This window comes from Stigmatopora argus, chromosome 12 (assembly GCF_051989625.1).
Source record: "Stigmatopora argus isolate UIUO_Sarg chromosome 12, RoL_Sarg_1.0, whole genome shotgun sequence".
NCBI lineage: Eukaryota > Metazoa > Chordata > Actinopteri > Syngnathiformes > Syngnathidae > Stigmatopora > Stigmatopora argus.
The window spans coordinates 2,701,406-2,717,311 of NC_135398.1; the positions used below are offsets into that span (position 1 = coordinate 2,701,406).

The following is a 15,906-nucleotide window of genomic DNA, read 5'->3' on the forward strand; positions in this document are numbered from 1 at the left end:
AAAGCTAAAATAAACATTGTTTTAGATCTATAAAAAACGGAATATTCAGGGCTTTTAACCAAGTTATTTTAATGTATTTATAAAAAAATACCATTGACTGCTATCTGTTGTCAAAATCAAAAATACGATCAAGCTTGCGTAGTTTATTACAACAGTTTTTACAAAACTTTGAACTATGCATTTTGTAGCAAAAAAAATGCTGCAATTTAAACGTAGAAAGTGTTCATTTTTGGCTCACCATTTTCAATTACTGTGACCATTCATTTTGAAACACAACGTAAATAAGTTTAGAATTTTGCACGTTGTCAAAACGTTCCATTATTTTGAAAGCTCACTTCCTTTTCAACCACACGTGCGTTCTCATCGGTGTAGACGTGTTAGCTAAAACCAAAACGTAAGTAATAGTTGATTTGCTGTCTCTCTTTTCTTTGCAAGAATTACCAATTTAAAAAAAGGAAACTATTTGAAGAGCATTAGAAAATGAGATCATATTGAGCTTTATTTTTATACACGTCGCTGCTAAAAGGGTCACAAAATCTGAAAATTGTCTTCTGTTGACTCTTTTGGCAGTTCTGCAGTGAGTTAAATCTAACAAGACAGACTTTTTCTGTAAAAAAATCAGCATTTTTACATTGATTTCTACTTAAAGTTCCCATAATCAATTTATAAATACCAGCATTCGTCTCTAAAGAGCACAAAATATAAACGATGCTAGTTTAATCAAATAGGCAACTAAATTTGACATTGTATTGATGTCACCAGTGAAGTGCACATGTACATGGCTCAGCCTCCCGTCTACGCCGCCGGCGGGCCACCGGGTGACGCTCACGTCTACGCCGGGGGGCCCGGCACAGCGACGCCGGCGCCGCCCAACTACGGGGCCTCCTCTGGCCACATGGCCCCTCCTTCCGCCGAGGCGCCACAAGCCCCCTACTCAGAAAAGGCCTTGCTATAGGCTTCCACGCTCTCCCACAAACATCCGTTTTCACCAAAAATCCATAGCAGTGCCAGATGAGACATATTTGATTATTTTTTTTTGCAAAGCTGCAGAAATCAAAGGTAAGAATGACAACCCTCCCGATTTTCCGCCGTGGCAAAATAACTCCCAATGTGCCACTTTTATTTATTTTTTGTTCCTACTGGAATAATTCACATTCCATTAGTTTATTCCACTTTGCTTTTAAACTTTCCAAATATGAGCTTTTGCCATATTAATTTCTGGTCAGTATCATTAGAGGGGGGAAAATCCTAATAATCATTGTCTATAAATTACTTGATTTTTTAGTTGAAATTCAAAATATGTGAAATGAACTAGTTTATTATTAATAAAATTAGTAGTATTGGTCATTTTCAGACACAATTTACCAGTCAAAGTACTTATTCATATCTAATGTTAAACTTTTTTCTCAATTTTAGACTAGATTTGATTCTCAACTCTGCTATTTTTTTTAAATCTACAGAATCAATATTGATTTATTCTAATATGTGAAATTAATCTTATCATTTTAATTAATGTTGCTAATACTTCAACCTTGCTGATGTTCTACACTGATGGACGTTAGACTGGCAACATTGCAGGAAGGTTAATTGTGCTAAATACTAGTTAAATTTAGTCATATTTATATTTTCTTTCCAGTCCACACTAAAAAAAAAATTGAAACCTGTCATGTTGTTCGTCAATATTGACCCTGTAGCAATGCGTCAAATCTTAAAAATGTCGTCGAGTGTTGCCAAGTCATAAAAGTATGCATTTTGCACCAAATGGGTCAATTGAACCACAACAGAATAAGACTGAAAGATTTCTTAAAGAAATTCAGCTCGTGCAAATATTTGACAAATTTATCTTTTCTGATTCCTGGGAAAATCGGAAGGGTTGCGCGGGTTCGAGCGCCGTCGCGTGGCAACGAGCCCCGGCCCAAGGCGTCTTTACTCACTATGGCACTGACTCTCTTTACATTGTGTTTTTTCCCCATTAATGGAAACTGACGCCACTTTTATTTCTCATTTTTTGAGGGAAAAGGAAAGCTCAGCATGCACATGGCTCTTGTACATATTAGCACGGTGAGTGCTCGGCCGCAGAGAACAAAGTGTGTGTGTGTGTGTGTGTGTGTGTTGGGGGTGCCAGATCTCCTCGGTATGTTATTTCTTATTTTGTAGAGTATTTTTAATTTATGTATTGATTGTTAAGCTATTTGAAATTGACCAAGAAGCAGGGCGAAATGATGTACGTATTCTGATAAAAGAAATGGCGTCCGTCGTTGTACATGACGAATGGAAGGAATATTTCGCGGCTCCGTTTGTGATCGTAGTACTGTAGGATTCAAAAACCAGAACAAGAGAACCTCTTTTTGTGCATTTCAAAACTTGATGACTTTAATTCACTCCCTATTATATGCTTTTAATACTACACTACTTTACTCCGTACAATATGGACTCGCGTTGGGAATGCCTGAGATTGTCGTTAACCTGAAATGGGGGAAACGTGGAATGACGTTGATTTCATGTTTTTTTGCCGCCTTTTGAATTTGTTTTTTCGATTGGACGCCGATTATAAATTGCAGTCAGTGGGATGGAAGTTGCTTATCATTTTTTTTTTAAACTTTTTGGTTTTGTTTGTTTTTAATCAAAACTTGTACTCTACTCTGCTCTTTGTAAACCATTCTTTAAGGCTTAATAGGTATTCACAATAAACAGTTTTAAAAAAAGAAAGGCCAAATGTACAGAAAGAATGCGTTTTGTTGTGTCCGTTTTCCTAATTAGGACACGGCATTGGGTCAAAATGGATTTAGCTCGTTTTAAAAAGAAACAAGATATGTTTGTGTATTTTATAGACAAGGCGAACACCCCAAAAAACTGAGAATTTTTTTGTTTTCCTTGGTGCGAGTTTGTGGTTTTTAGGTTTTTCATTTAAAAATGCGCGAACATTAGCAAAAGGAATCAAAACTGCAAAATTTAATTCCACCCATAATACAAAAGCTGTGTATTTACTCCTTAAATAGTCTCGTAATTGAAATAATGTATTTCAAACATGTCGCATTTTAACACTTAAATGTACTACCGTATTTTCTCGCGTATAAGCCGTATTTGTAACAAAAAAATGATGACTGAATCAAGGGTATGGCTTATATGCGCGTAAATTATATTTGACAATTCAATGATTTTAAGGCAATTTTATTGGTAGGGCTTATACGCGAGTAAATACGGTAAGTGTGTTTTCATTCAAAAAGTAGCTAAAGGATTAAGAATGTATATATTTTTTTAAAAAGGTACTAGTTAAGGAATACCCTGAATGCCGAAATCAATAATTTGCAGTGGTATAGGAAATAAAAACTCACATTGTGTATCACTATTAATTGAAAAACAAGATTTTTCCTTTAACATTAGAAATGTGTTTGTCTTCCCCTTACAGTATCACGGTTTGTATTGTAAAGTAAACTTAAAGACTTCATTGCTCTAATACAGTTCATGAAGTCAGTAAAATAACATAACAAATGTGCTTTTATGAAGAATTGTGCAGGATTAATTGAATATGAAGAAGGGCAAAAAAATTGCTACCGCATCATGCTTACATTTTGAGGGTTGGGGAAGTCATTCATTTGAAGTATGCAGAAGAAAATGCAGAAACGAAGAAAGTGGCGCTTGTGAAGAAGTGGGCGTTTCTATTGTGGGAGCCTTGGGTGATGGCGCTCATTAGTATTCATGCTGCGCGCATCCTGCGCTAGCCCTAATGTTACCTGCTGCGCCATGGCAACAAAGGCAGGGAAGCACGGCATCGGCTGCAGCGCAAGTGAGAGTGCTAAGACAGAGAGTATAGCGGTAGGATAAACTGGGGGGGGGGACAACGGGGGGGTCTCCTTCACCGTTTCAGATCGCCGGAGAGGACGCGGGGTGAGTCAACACCTTTCTGGATCTGCCGACTGCGTGTACGCAACTTGTGGAACTCGCGGTACGTTAACATCCTGCTAACCAAAGAACAAAGTTCCTCCCCAAGCAGGCGTCTTCAGCCTCCTCTTCGTCCAGGAGCTCATGTCTTCATGTATTGCTGCGGTCTGGACCAATGGCGGAGAGAGCAGTCCACTTATGTAAGTGACCGGCGTTTGCCACAATGTACAAATTTGAGCAAATTGTGTAGCTGTCACTATGAATGCTACCTTCCAAGAGGACTGAGTTAACCATGCCGTCGGTCGGCGGGGGTCGAACTCAGTTTGCTTCGCGGGCCAGTTTATATTTAGCCCAAAAAGTTAAGTTACCATTGAAAGATGAGCATGCCTTGCCAGTTTAAGTCACGTTTAGTTTCAGTTAATTCTGTACGTACAGTATGAATGAGCTACAAAACAACCACGTGGGCCGGTTCAGACCCCCTTAACCGTTCCACTTCCGGCCCACGTGCCGCACCTTTGAAACACCCGATTTTCATATTATAACACATCCCGACTTAAATGCAATTGGGTTTGAAATTGACATTTTAAAATGTTTTAAAAATTATTTGGCCAACTATTTAACCAAACACATCTAAAAATCATACATTGACTCACATCCTCTCTCGCTTGTATTGACACGGTCATTTTGCCTGTAAGAAGCTTACGGACAGATGTTAGTTCGTGTATGTGCGCCATTGCAAACACGTGCTAGGAATCACGTGATGGAAGCCGTCACATGACGATGTTGACTACGAATTATTTATTATGTTTACTACTTAGAGGAGGCGGCCCGGTAGAGCGAGTGGTTAGCGCGTTGCCCTCACAGCTCTGGGGCCCCTGGGTTCAAATCCAGGTCGGTCCACCTGTGTGGAATTTGCATGTTCCCTCCGGGCCTGTGTGGGATTCCTCTGGGTACTACGGTTTCCTCCCACATTCCAAAAACATGCATGGTAGGGTGATTATAAACTCTAAATTGCCCCTAGGTATGGATGTGAGTGTCCATGGTTGTCCGTCTCCTTGTGTCACAGTGAGACAGCTGGGATCGGCTCCAGCACCCCCTCGTGAACCTAATGAGTTCATTAAATTAGGTTAGATGAGATAACTTTATTCATCCGTATTCGGGCAATTTCACTGTCACAGTAGCAAGAGGGTGAGAATACAGACACAGAAAAAGACATTTTAGACATAAATAAATAGGTCATAAAGAAGTTACAGCATTTTCACGACTATAAGGCGCACTGCATTATAAGGCGCACCCTCAATGAATGACACATTTTAATTTTTTTTTTCCATATATAAAGCACACTGGTTTATAAGGTGCCCTGTCTATTTTGGAGAAAATTTAAGACTTAAGTGCGCCTTATAGTCGTGAAAATACGGTAATCAATAAATAATCAGATGAGAGACTACCGTAATTACTCGAATATAACGCGCACTCGAAAATAACACGCAGGTATAACTTTGGGCCAAAAAAATCTGGAAAAACGCAGTACTCGAATATAGTGCGCACCTAAAATTTCCCGCTGACGAAAATCAGAAATCTTACCTTTTTTTCTTCGTTTCACGATTGTTTTGTTCAAACAAATTTATTCATTAGAATCCTTCAAATGAAAAGTTCCTCTCTCTCTTTGTCTGTCCTCTCATACATCTCTTCGTTGATAATCCTATCAACGTCCACGCTTCCTTCATCCACTTCCTCTTCCTCCCACAACACATCATCCGATTGGCTTTACGAGATGACGTAAAATCCGTGCGTCAAAGTGAGTTTGACAATGCTTTTTTCGATCGAAAATTTGTAATTTATTTTAGTTATTGATTATAACACTGAACTGAGAGAGGGTGAACTGAGACGGGTACGAGGCTAGAGGGGGGCAGTGGTGGTCTCGGCTTCACGAGATGACGTAAAATCCGTGCGTCGGCTCTACGAGATGACGTAAAATCCGTGCGTCAAAGTGAGTTTGACAATGCTTTTTTCGATCGACAATTTGTAATTTATTTTATTCAATTCAATTTCAATTCAATTTATTTGGCAAGAAAAAGCACCAGGCTAAGGGCCATGTAACAAGACACACAAAAAAAAAAAAAAAAATAAAAAAAAAAAAAAAAATGTTTTTGATTATAACACGCACCCCCAACTATTGGAATTAATTATTTTGCAAAAACCTGCGTGTTATATTCGAGTAATTACGGTACTTATTTATTGTTTATTTAATTATTATTTATTGATTATTTTTCTGTTCATTAGTTTGTTTTTTGTGCACTTACCTACTTATGTGACTTATTCACTCATTAGTATTATTTTTCTGTTTGTTGTTATTTGTGCATGTGACTTATTTACTCATTAGTATTATTTTTCTGTTTGTTGTTGTTATTTGTGCACATCGTGGTGAAGCTTTAAGTCTCATTATACTTGTATAATGACAAAGAAAGCATTCAATTCAATAATAGGTCTGATTGTTCGGACAGAGTTGGTTGATGCTTCTACCAAAGCGGGGGGCTTGCATGCTTGACTGCATTTGAGCTAGCTATCCAATCGTGTGCCGCTACTTCAGCATATCATAGCGCCTATCATCTCTCTTATGTAAGAACTTTCAAAAACATTCAAGTCCCGATCGTGCAATAGGCCGTTGACTGTTACCAATCTGACATATACGACCAAAAAAAAAACAAAGAAAAATAGTTGGAATATTTTTTGTATTGCAGCTAACTGCAGGTACCAGACTGGAGACACCCCAAATTGGTCGCCAAGCCAATGGCAGGGTACAATGAGACAAACAACCAATCACTTGTAACTAGGGCACATTTAGATCGTTCAAGCAGCCTAGCATGCATGTTTTTGGAATGTGAGTACCCAGAGGACAACCACACAAGGGAGAACATGCTAACTCCCCAGGGGAAAGTCCGGACCTGGGTTCGAACCTTAAACTGTGCGGCCGACACGCTAACCGCACGGCCACCGACCTCAGAACTATTGAGGCGGAATTTGCTAAACACGTTGCCGCCAGACTTCACTACAGTCTGACCTCGATTATCGCGACTTCACTTAACGCGATTTTTTTCTGCTATTATTATTATTTTAAGTTCATAAAAATTTGAAAATGCACGCTAAAACTCGCAAACAGAAGCCACTCCCCTGTTTTCTGCTTGCTACTAGGACTCGGCACTGAAGAAAAATATATAGATATGTTTTTAAATTGTTTAAAGTTCATAAAAATCCGCACTGAAATTCGTACGCGAAAGCCACTCTTGTTACTAGGACTCCGCACTGAAGGAAAAAAAAAAAGGGGGTGACCCTACTTTGCGATTTTTCGATTATCGGCCATGTCTGGTCTACATTAACCGCGATATTCGAGGGATTACTGTAATATCCTGATAAACAAAGTGTTTTTGGACAGCACTGTGCTTTGAATTGGGGGTCCCAAGCATTTCCTTGGGCGCAAGTGACCCCTGTGAACTCTGGTTCAGACTGTGACAGTGATTGTTCAGAGAATGGACATGGATTTGCTTGCCCCCGTTGGAATTCCACGCCACCTCGCCGTTCGACTCTGCCGCTTCACTGACTCGTATTTAAGGGCAGCAAAAAAACGCGCACACACACACACACTTGGAACACGGCCGACAAACCCAAACGCGCATGCCCTGGCGGGCTTATTTAACCGGCGTGCACCGCGCGTTGGCCAGTTTCGTGCTGCAGGACGAGCGCAACAGATGCGCGCCAGGGAATAAGCCCTTAATACCACGAAGACTCCCGGGAGAAACCCACCCGCACGCTCCTCCTCGGTCCCACCCGGGTCACCTTTTCCGTCGGGGGAACTAAAAAAAAATCGAATCCTGTTCTTTCTACTTCTAGTGGAACAGTTTTTTTACGCCGAGTGGACCAGTGCCCCCTGGGGGTTGACCCATGTGCCAACAGGCAGGCGCCGCAGGTGAACCCCGAACTCGGACACGCATGGAATGACGGCAGTGGCCGTCCGTAGGCAGCATGCCCCCCAAGAAAAAGGTAAGAATAGTCCGTTTGCCGTTTGCGTCGAGCCCGTGCGCGTGGAACAGGAAGTGTCACAGGACGCGCCATCTGCCGCGTTGTCGCTAATCCCTGGGTGTGTGTGTGTGTGTGAGGCCGTTCCCCACCGCTAAACCATCGGTGGCCGTGCGTGTCCGCGTGCTGGAGGCCTATCACTGCCATGTGGATGGAGAAGGACTTACATAATCTTTCGTCTGGCACCATTAAAAAGTTGAAGGATCCCAAGAACTTGGTGCAAAGTGATGGTCTCGATGCTTGAATTTGATACTTTAGCCCAGGGGTGTCAAAGGTGCGGCTTGTGGGCCGAAAGTGGCCCGCAAAGGGGTCCAATCCGGCCCCCGGGGTTGTTCTGTCGGACAGGCAATTTGTAGCTCATTCATATTATAACATACACAATTAAATTATTTCAGTTTTTTGACAAGGGTGCCGCAAAATCACTTTTGAGACATCCCTCCCACTTCAAACAGATTTGTGGGTAACTTCCTGGTTATTTTGGGGCATGTACAGGCAGGTTACTTCTTAGTGATTTTGGGTTACTAAGCAGGAAGAGTCATAGGAATGTCCCAAAATGAATACAGCATATCGTTAACCTGTTGGGCTACAAAGTATCACGATACAGTCATCCCTCCAATATCGCATCTTCAATTTTCGCGGTTTCATTACATCGCGGATTATTTTCTGGGGGATTTTATATATATATATATATATTTTTTTTGTAAGTTCATCAAAATGTGAAAATCCACGCTTAAACTCGCAAGCGGAAGCCACTCCCCTGTCCTCTGCTTGCTACTAGAACTCGGCACTGAAGTAAAAAAGTAATAATAATTTAAATAGGCGTGACCCTACTTTGTGGTTTTTGGTTTATCGCGGCCATGTCTTGTCTACATTAACCGCAATAATCGAGGGATTACTGTTTATCGCAATTTTGATATATTTTCAGAACCCTTTTTGCTTGTAGTATGTTTTTGTTTCTCTGAGTGGTTTTGAAATCGAAGTTCATTGCTGTTCAAGAATGCCAGATTTTGCAAAATCTATCCTTTGCAAGTGCAGAGCTCGCCAGACTTCAAATTATCGTTTAAAAAAAATACTTGCAGTAAGAGTAGCTATTGCGTCTCTTATCTTATCCCTAACATGGAGTCGTTGCTATCTTTCCCTCTCTTCCTTTTTAAATCCCACATTGATGCGTGCTATCTTAATCTACTTAGTGGGAGACAGTCATGACCCAGAGAGCAGGAGAGGTGCTTTATCTCAGAAGCGCGTTGACTTTCTGAAAAGTTGGTTTAAAAATGATCGCCTTCAGATTTTACCACACATGACGAAAGCAGATAGAAATATGAGGCTCACACACTAGCCACTGGTTGAACACTCCAAATTCTAGGTGATATGTGCATACCAACTTGTAACCATCAGAATATCACCCGTGGGCTCTTCAAAAGTATCCCCCAGAAGGTGCTTTTTCACCCTGCGACATGTTAATAACCCCATTGGAAGAGTAAGAAATACTGTTGTGCCTCATTTCAGGGAGAACGGCATGACTCAGATGCTGTTGAGGAAAGAAACGCCCAGGTTCAGTTGGAGAAAGCAAAGGTATGTGTACTCACTTCCGCCGTTATTCCGTCTCCAAAATATCCCGAGGATTACTGAATTTTATATATAAATTAGCTGCATCCGCGTATAGGCCTTAAAATCATTGAATTTAACAATTTCTCGCGTATAAGCCGCCCCCTGATTCACAATTTTCATATTTATGGTTTTAATAGGGAGTACAAATGTGTTACTTTGAAGGGAAAATCTTAAGAAAAATCATCGCACGTGGTTTTTCTGAGATACTGTATGAATCAAAAGCACATTATTAGGGTCAATATCATAAGGAAGTTAGTCATTCATCCACCAATGGTTGTTTTCTTACTGCAAAACAGAAAATAACCACAAATAGTACATGTTTATTTGCCGACATCTACTGGTGAAAAAGAGTATAGCAACGCTCCAAGTCTCGTGCGCATATAAGCCGTACCCTTGATTCAGTTATCATTTTTTGGGGGCTAAAAATGCAGCTTATATGCGAGAAAATGCGGTAATTTTGTTGTTGTTGCAAATGTGGCTTATATTCGAGAAAATACGGTAAGAGTAACGCCACCTTTGCATCAGTCAGGGCTCTCGCTCCTCATTCGTGAAGCTGCCATCTTGCCCAGGAGAAATCAACCAATAATATAACATGAAGTTGTGATGTCCACATCCTCAGTACCGGCCTGTGGCTTTTGCCGTACGCTGCAACTTCTCCTATACGCCAGCAGATGACGATAACGTTCCGGTGCCGGGTCACGCCATCACTTTTGAGGCCCGAGACTTCCTCCATGTCAAAGAGGTCAGAACTTTTAAAGCCGTTTTAAGGGCCCGGCCGGCGTCCACTTGGGACACTGTTTTCGTGTTTTTCTTCCGACGGCAACAGAAGTTCAACAATGAGTGGTGGATCGGACGGCCGGTGAAGGAGGACAGCGTGGTGGGCTTCATCCCCAGTCCGGTCAGTCTGGAGACCATCCTGATTAGAAGAGAAGTTCAAGCCAGGAAAGCGGCTAAGGCGCTCGCCAAGTACGTCATTTTTAACCTGATTTGACTTTCCAGTAGCCATTTAAATCAAATCCAATCCAATTGATTGATTTTTTTTTTAGCAAAGCGTCGTCACAACCAGCTCAAGATATGAATTCAAAGAAATACACGCCTCCTTCACAAGGTAAAAATGGAAGGAAAATGTCACGTGATTTGTAGGTTGCCATTGGGACAGCATGTATTTTAATGCCATCTTTTTTTTCTTCTTTGACAGCCAATCAGCAGGTGAAAAAGAAGCCGGTAAGTCAGCTGTTTTTTTGTTTAACCCTTTGACGGCCTAAAGCACAAATTCAAACCGGTCTAAAAGACGTCTGTTTTTTAGATCATTCAATTTTCTGGATGACACGTTTTCAAAATACTTGCAGTACAGTCCAGTTCTATTGAAAATGTGTTTTTTCTATTGGCCACAGGGGGAGCACGTGTCCATGTACGATGTCGTGCCGACCATGCGTCCCGTGGTACTAATGGGACCCTCGCTAAAAGGCTTAGAGGTGAGACCTTTAATCCTCCGGTTTGTTCTAAAACTGCGCCTTTTTGGAACATATTTTGCTGTCATTGCAGGTGACCGACATGATGCAAAAAGCTCTCTTTGACTTTTTGAAACATCGATTCGAAGGCAGGTCAGTTATGTTTCATACCATTCAAACTGGAATAAAATGATACATACGTACACGGACAAGTTTCTCCGTTTTTATTGGCCAGCAGCAAATTAATAAAATATCATTGAATATACACTGAGGCAATAAATGGAACACAATAAACCTGCAAATAGAGATATATGAGCAAACCAAATTGTTCCTAGTGTTTCATTTGTGACCAGCACCTCCCACCCCCTGCATGAGTCTGTGGAGTCCCTCCAAAGCTCTTTTAGCAATAGACTGCAGCACCCTAATTGCAGCAGGGGGCGCTCCGCAGATCCTTCCTCCCATCAGCTGTCAGGCTCTTTAACAAAAAAATGGCTGAGTGTTAAGACCTACCGTATGCGTGCATGTACATCTATGTGTATGTACATGTATGTGTATGTATGTATGTATGTGTGTATGTATGTATGTGTGTGTGTGTGTATATATATATATATATATATATATATATATATATATATATATATATATATATATATATATATATATATATATATATATATATATATATATATATATGTGTATATATGTATATATATGTGTGTGTATATGTGTATGTGTATATATATATTTCAGCAACACGCTTATTTATTTATTTATTCATGTATTTATTAATTAACTTACTTATTACTTATGTCCAAAATGTCTTTCCTATTTCTGCATCCTCACCCTCTTGCTAATGTGACATTGAAATCTCCCGAATACGGGATGAATAAAGTTATCCAATTCCAATAAAAGGACGAATGGTTTGACCATTTGCCAAGTATGATACGAGTGACATGTTAAGGAATCTCTCCCGTAGAATCACAATTACACGGGTGACAGCGGACATTTCCCTGGCCAAGCGCTCCATCCTCAACAACCCGGGGAAAAAAGCCCTAATTGACCGCACCAACACCCGCTCCAATTTAGGTACAAATTCAGCTTTATACTCATCATGGCCGCCAATGTCAAAGAACTATCAAATAATGGGACGAACTGTACTCTGTCCTTATCCACCGTCTCTCTTGTTGTACTTTTGTCTCAGATGCTGCTGGTATGTATAAGTTCACATAATTTAGTGTACTATGGGTTAGAAAACTGCTCTTCCCAATAGCAACACTTTCCTCTTGTGCCAAGTGTCCCGCTATGTGCCCTTTGTGTGTAAATATGTGCCGAATTGCATTTTTATGTTTTTTTATCGCTTAAAAGGGGAATTGGAATCATTTATAAGGGGAACATTTAGCCGAGGTGGACAGGTATGTGAGGGAGAATCTTGAAACGTGGATAGTGGTTGTTGTGAGACAGCCAATGAGAGCTCAGTAGAGTGTCGCAAGGTTCTGAAGTGACAATCAATGCATCCACATCAATATTTTCAAAAGAAAATAACGGATAAGTGCATTTACTTTTTGGGGAATTTTGTAACTTGGATGTTTTTGGGATCTCGAGGCACTCATTTGCATATCAAAAAAGCTTTCGTAACCTGAACATTTTGTACCTAGAGGCATTTGTAAGTAGAGGGATGATTGTATTATTGAAATGTTGTTGTTGTTGTTGTTGTTGTTGTTGTTGTTGTTATGAGCCAAAATAACTTAGTAAATGGATGTCCATAAATGAACATGCTCTGAACAGAAATTGTGAAATCCTTGACTTAATGTATATTTACATTTTATACAAAAAAAAATGTCAATTATTTATTTTGATTTTTTGTTGTTGTACTATTTCAGCCCAGATACAGGGAGAGGTAGAGCGCATATTTGAACTAGCCCGAAGCCTCCAGCTGGTGGTGCTGGACGCTGACACCGTCAACCATCCCTTACAAGTGTCCAAGACCTCCCTGGCGCCCATTCTCGTCTATGTCAAGATTTCCTCTCCAAAGGCGAGCTGATTTTTATCCTTTAACACCATTATTTATTTACCTCACATATGTCAAAGTGGCGGCCCGGGGGCCAAATCTGGCCCGCCGCATCATTGTGTGTGGCCCGGGAAAGTCAATCATGAGTGCCCACTTTCTGTTTTAGGATCAAATTAAAATGAAGAGTGTAGATGTACATTAAATTTCCTGATTTTCCCCCCTTCTAAATCAATAATTGTAATTTGTTAATCATTTTTTTTCCGTGTTTTTAGTTCAAAAATCATTTTGTAAAATCTAAAAAATATATTTAAAAAAAGCTAAAATAAACATTGTTTTAGATCTATAAAAAACGGAATATTCAGGGCTTTTAATCCAGTTCTTTTAATCCATTTATTAAAAAAAATCTAAATATTATATCTAAAATGGTCCGGCCCACGTGAACTCAAGTTGACGTTAAAGCGGCCCGCGAACCAACCCGAGTCTGACACCCTTGATTTACCTCATCTTCTTTTCAGGTGCTAACCAGGCTGATCAAAACCAGAGGAAAGTCTCAAACTAAACATCTCAACGTTCAGCTCGTCGCTGCCGACAAACTGGCGCAGTGCCCGCCGGTCAGCTGAAATAAGCTAATTAACCCACAAATGTGGTTATCCGTTGACGTCCTAATCCTTCCAGTATGACTAATGTCTGCATATATTTTGTTGTGTTTGCACCAAAAGGAAATGTTCGACGTCATCTTGGACGAAAACCAGCTGACGGACGCCTGCGAGCACATCGCCGACTATCTGGAGTCGTACTGGCGTGCCACGCATCCCCCCGAGATGGAACCCACCAATAATCTGGTGGCTCGGTTGGCGGAAAACACACTGCCCACCAGTCCCACCGCCATATCGGTGGGTCGCATCGAACACGTGCCATCGTAGCCCGTTTAATGTCTTGTCACCTCATACCACATCCTCATTCGCAGTCACGCTTGACTATAAATATTGCAGGAATGCTTTTCATTTACAGTGGTACCTCGACATACGATCGTAATCCGTTCCGAGACTGAGATCGTATGTCGAGCTTTTCGTAAGTCGAGTGAACGTTTCCCATTGAAATGAATTGAAAACAAATTAATTCGTTCCAACCCTCTAAAAAAACACCAAAAACAGGATATTGGATTGGAAAAAAATGTTTTATTTCTTCTAATTCGCCATCTGTACCACTGTATTGACTTTTGCTGCTTCCATGCATTCATCTAACATTTCATTTCTCCCCATCATCCTACTTGGCCACTGAAAAGATGCTCAAGTGAATTTTCGGGTGAGTGAAAAGTCATCCAGGTCATAGAAACATAGCTTTATTATCAGTCTGTTGGGGGTTTCTTTGCATTATTAACAAAAAAAGAGCAACAAAAAAATCATGCAATCCCATTTCACTGTAACCCAGAAAGTCAGTGTTAAATACCGAATGACGTTTTCTTTTTCTTTTTTTTGAAACATGGACTTTGAATTTGATAGGACGAGCAAAAAAACAAGAAATCTTCGGCGCCCAAGAGAAAAGGTCCCCACGAAACCTCCTGCCAGGAACTCCTCCCCTCCACCCAGCAGGAGCAGGAGCAGGAACCGGACGAGGGTCGACGTGAAGATGACGAAGAAGAGCATCTTCTGAGTAGCGAAACAAAGCCAGCCCAGCACTCTCGCAGCCACCACCACCACCACCATCATCATCATCATCACCACCGCAGAAGAACGGAATCCAGTCACGTCCAGAGGTTAGAAGAGGAGGACGAAGAGGTAGAAGAGGAGGACAGACACCATCACGACCACCGTAACCACCACCATCACCGTCATTTTTACCGTGACGACGACTACGACCACCACGGGCCTCGGCAACATTTCGTGGCGGATCACAATTACCACCACGGCAGAGAAAGAGAGCGAGAGAGGTTCCAAGCCAGAGAACGAGGCATGGACGTCCGAGTGAGCCACAGAGACTCGGATTTACACTAGTTCATGCCAAATATGTGAAAAGTATGACAAATATTTATCGTTGTACATCATCAGCATTTTTTTTTAAACAGCATTTTTTGCTCTTGTTTTGGTGCAAAAACCGTAGTTATACAATTAAAAGAAATACTTCTTACTAGCACAATAGGCTTTGTCAGTTTGCATATGGACTGGCTACATTCCCCATTAGTGATATTATTAGTACTAAAGTAGTAGTTCTGTCATATTGGGGGCATATGAAATAATATAGGGTCACTGCACAATAAATATTATACTTTCTATATTTTAAATAAGCCTACATTTCACCCCATTCACTCAGCACAATCCTTAATTAGTTAAAAATAACAAATCGACTGTCCACCTGTAGGTCGCGCTGTGTGACGTGGGCTGTCTAATTGAGCAAAAAAATCACGTGAGGAAGTAATGCAAGATGGTTTTTTTTGTCTTTTGTTCGAGACTAATCTTGTTGGCTTCTGTGGAAAAAAAGATGAAAAGCAGCATGGAACTGTGTCACCTAAATATGAAAGTAAACTTTGACGAAGTTTACATTCAACCACTTGACGCAGGTAAGCTAGCTAAAATAGATTAGCTGCACATTTTGGCTAACCGGTGTTTCGTTCAACAAAGTAAGCTTCAAAAGTTCGTTAAGCATGTCATTGAGAAGATAATTAAGAAAAGACGATGAGGAGACTGGGATTTATTCTGATTTATTCAGCGTGAACATTAAAAACCGTAGATTGGGATTTTTACTTATGTATTGTATCCATCAAGTCCGGCTTGCATGGTTAATTTTGCACCTGCGTGTCCGCCATATTTGATGTGGCAGAACAATGCGAGCACACGGACGGAATTTCAGTAAGCGCCTAACAAAGTATAAAAGGTAAAGACTGGC

The 15,906-nt window shown here is 40.7% G+C and overlaps 3 protein-coding genes across 12 annotated transcripts in view; all 3 read left to right on the forward strand.

Moving 5' to 3' along the window:
* The window catches only part of LOC144085827 (collectin-12-like), a 25,265-nt gene extending 22,027 nt beyond the window's left edge, over positions 1-3,238 (forward strand). Inside the window, exon 23 of the mRNA XM_077615482.1 lies at positions 763-3,238. Coding sequence (XP_077471608.1) covers positions 763-955 — 193 coding nt within the window. The 3' untranslated portion in view covers positions 956-3,238. The remainder of the gene's footprint in view (positions 1-762) is intronic.
* Positions 964-15,159, forward strand: cacnb2b (calcium channel, voltage-dependent, beta 2b). 8 transcript variants are annotated; one of them, XM_077615762.1, is made up of 15 exons: positions 1,911-2,061; positions 3,869-3,888; positions 3,995-4,082; positions 9,463-9,528; positions 10,184-10,306; positions 10,391-10,530; positions 10,611-10,672; positions 10,763-10,788; positions 10,959-11,039; positions 11,110-11,168; positions 11,977-12,101; positions 12,896-13,047; positions 13,539-13,634; positions 13,743-13,916; positions 14,526-15,159. In XM_077615762.1, exons 1-15 carry the CDS (start codon positions 2,032-2,034, stop codon positions 15,015-15,017), a joined length of 1,734 nt encoding a protein of 577 aa, XP_077471888.1. In that variant the 5' UTR covers positions 1,911-2,031; the 3' UTR covers positions 15,018-15,159. The 8 variants fall into 8 exon arrangements, with proteins under 8 accessions (XP_077471887.1, XP_077471888.1, XP_077471894.1 ...); XM_077615768.1 differs by adding an exon at positions 14,309-14,328 and having other exon boundaries at positions 1,925-2,061; positions 3,869-4,082; positions 14,526-14,672; XM_077615763.1 differs by having other exon boundaries at positions 2,029-2,061; positions 3,869-3,946; positions 4,021-4,082.
* Positions 15,160-15,316: 157 nt separating this feature from the next.
* Positions 15,317-15,906, forward strand: part of LOC144086017 (MAM and LDL-receptor class A domain-containing protein 1) — a 51,496-nt gene continuing 50,906 nt past the window's right edge. For 2 of the 3 annotated variants that reach the window (XM_077615754.1, XM_077615756.1), the window contains exon 1: positions 15,317-15,580. The gene's annotated coding sequence lies outside the window, so the exon portion shown is untranslated. Of the gene's footprint in view, positions 15,895-15,906 lie in introns of all 3 variants that reach the window. The other variant, XM_077615755.1, reaches the window with a different exon arrangement.

Coding starts and splice junctions, on each gene's coding strand:
- cacnb2b (XM_077615760.1), top strand. CDS start 1,976: ATGGAAACTGACGCCACTTTTATTTCTCATTTTTTGAGGGAAAAGGAA. Junction 2,062..3,868: donor CTCTTGTACATATTAGCACG/GTGAGTGCTCGG, acceptor TCACCGTTTCAG/ATCGCCGGAGAGGACGCGGG. Junction 10,531..10,610: donor GCGGCTAAGGCGCTCGCCAA/GTACGTCATTTT, acceptor TTTTTTTTTTAG/CAAAGCGTCGTCACAACCAG.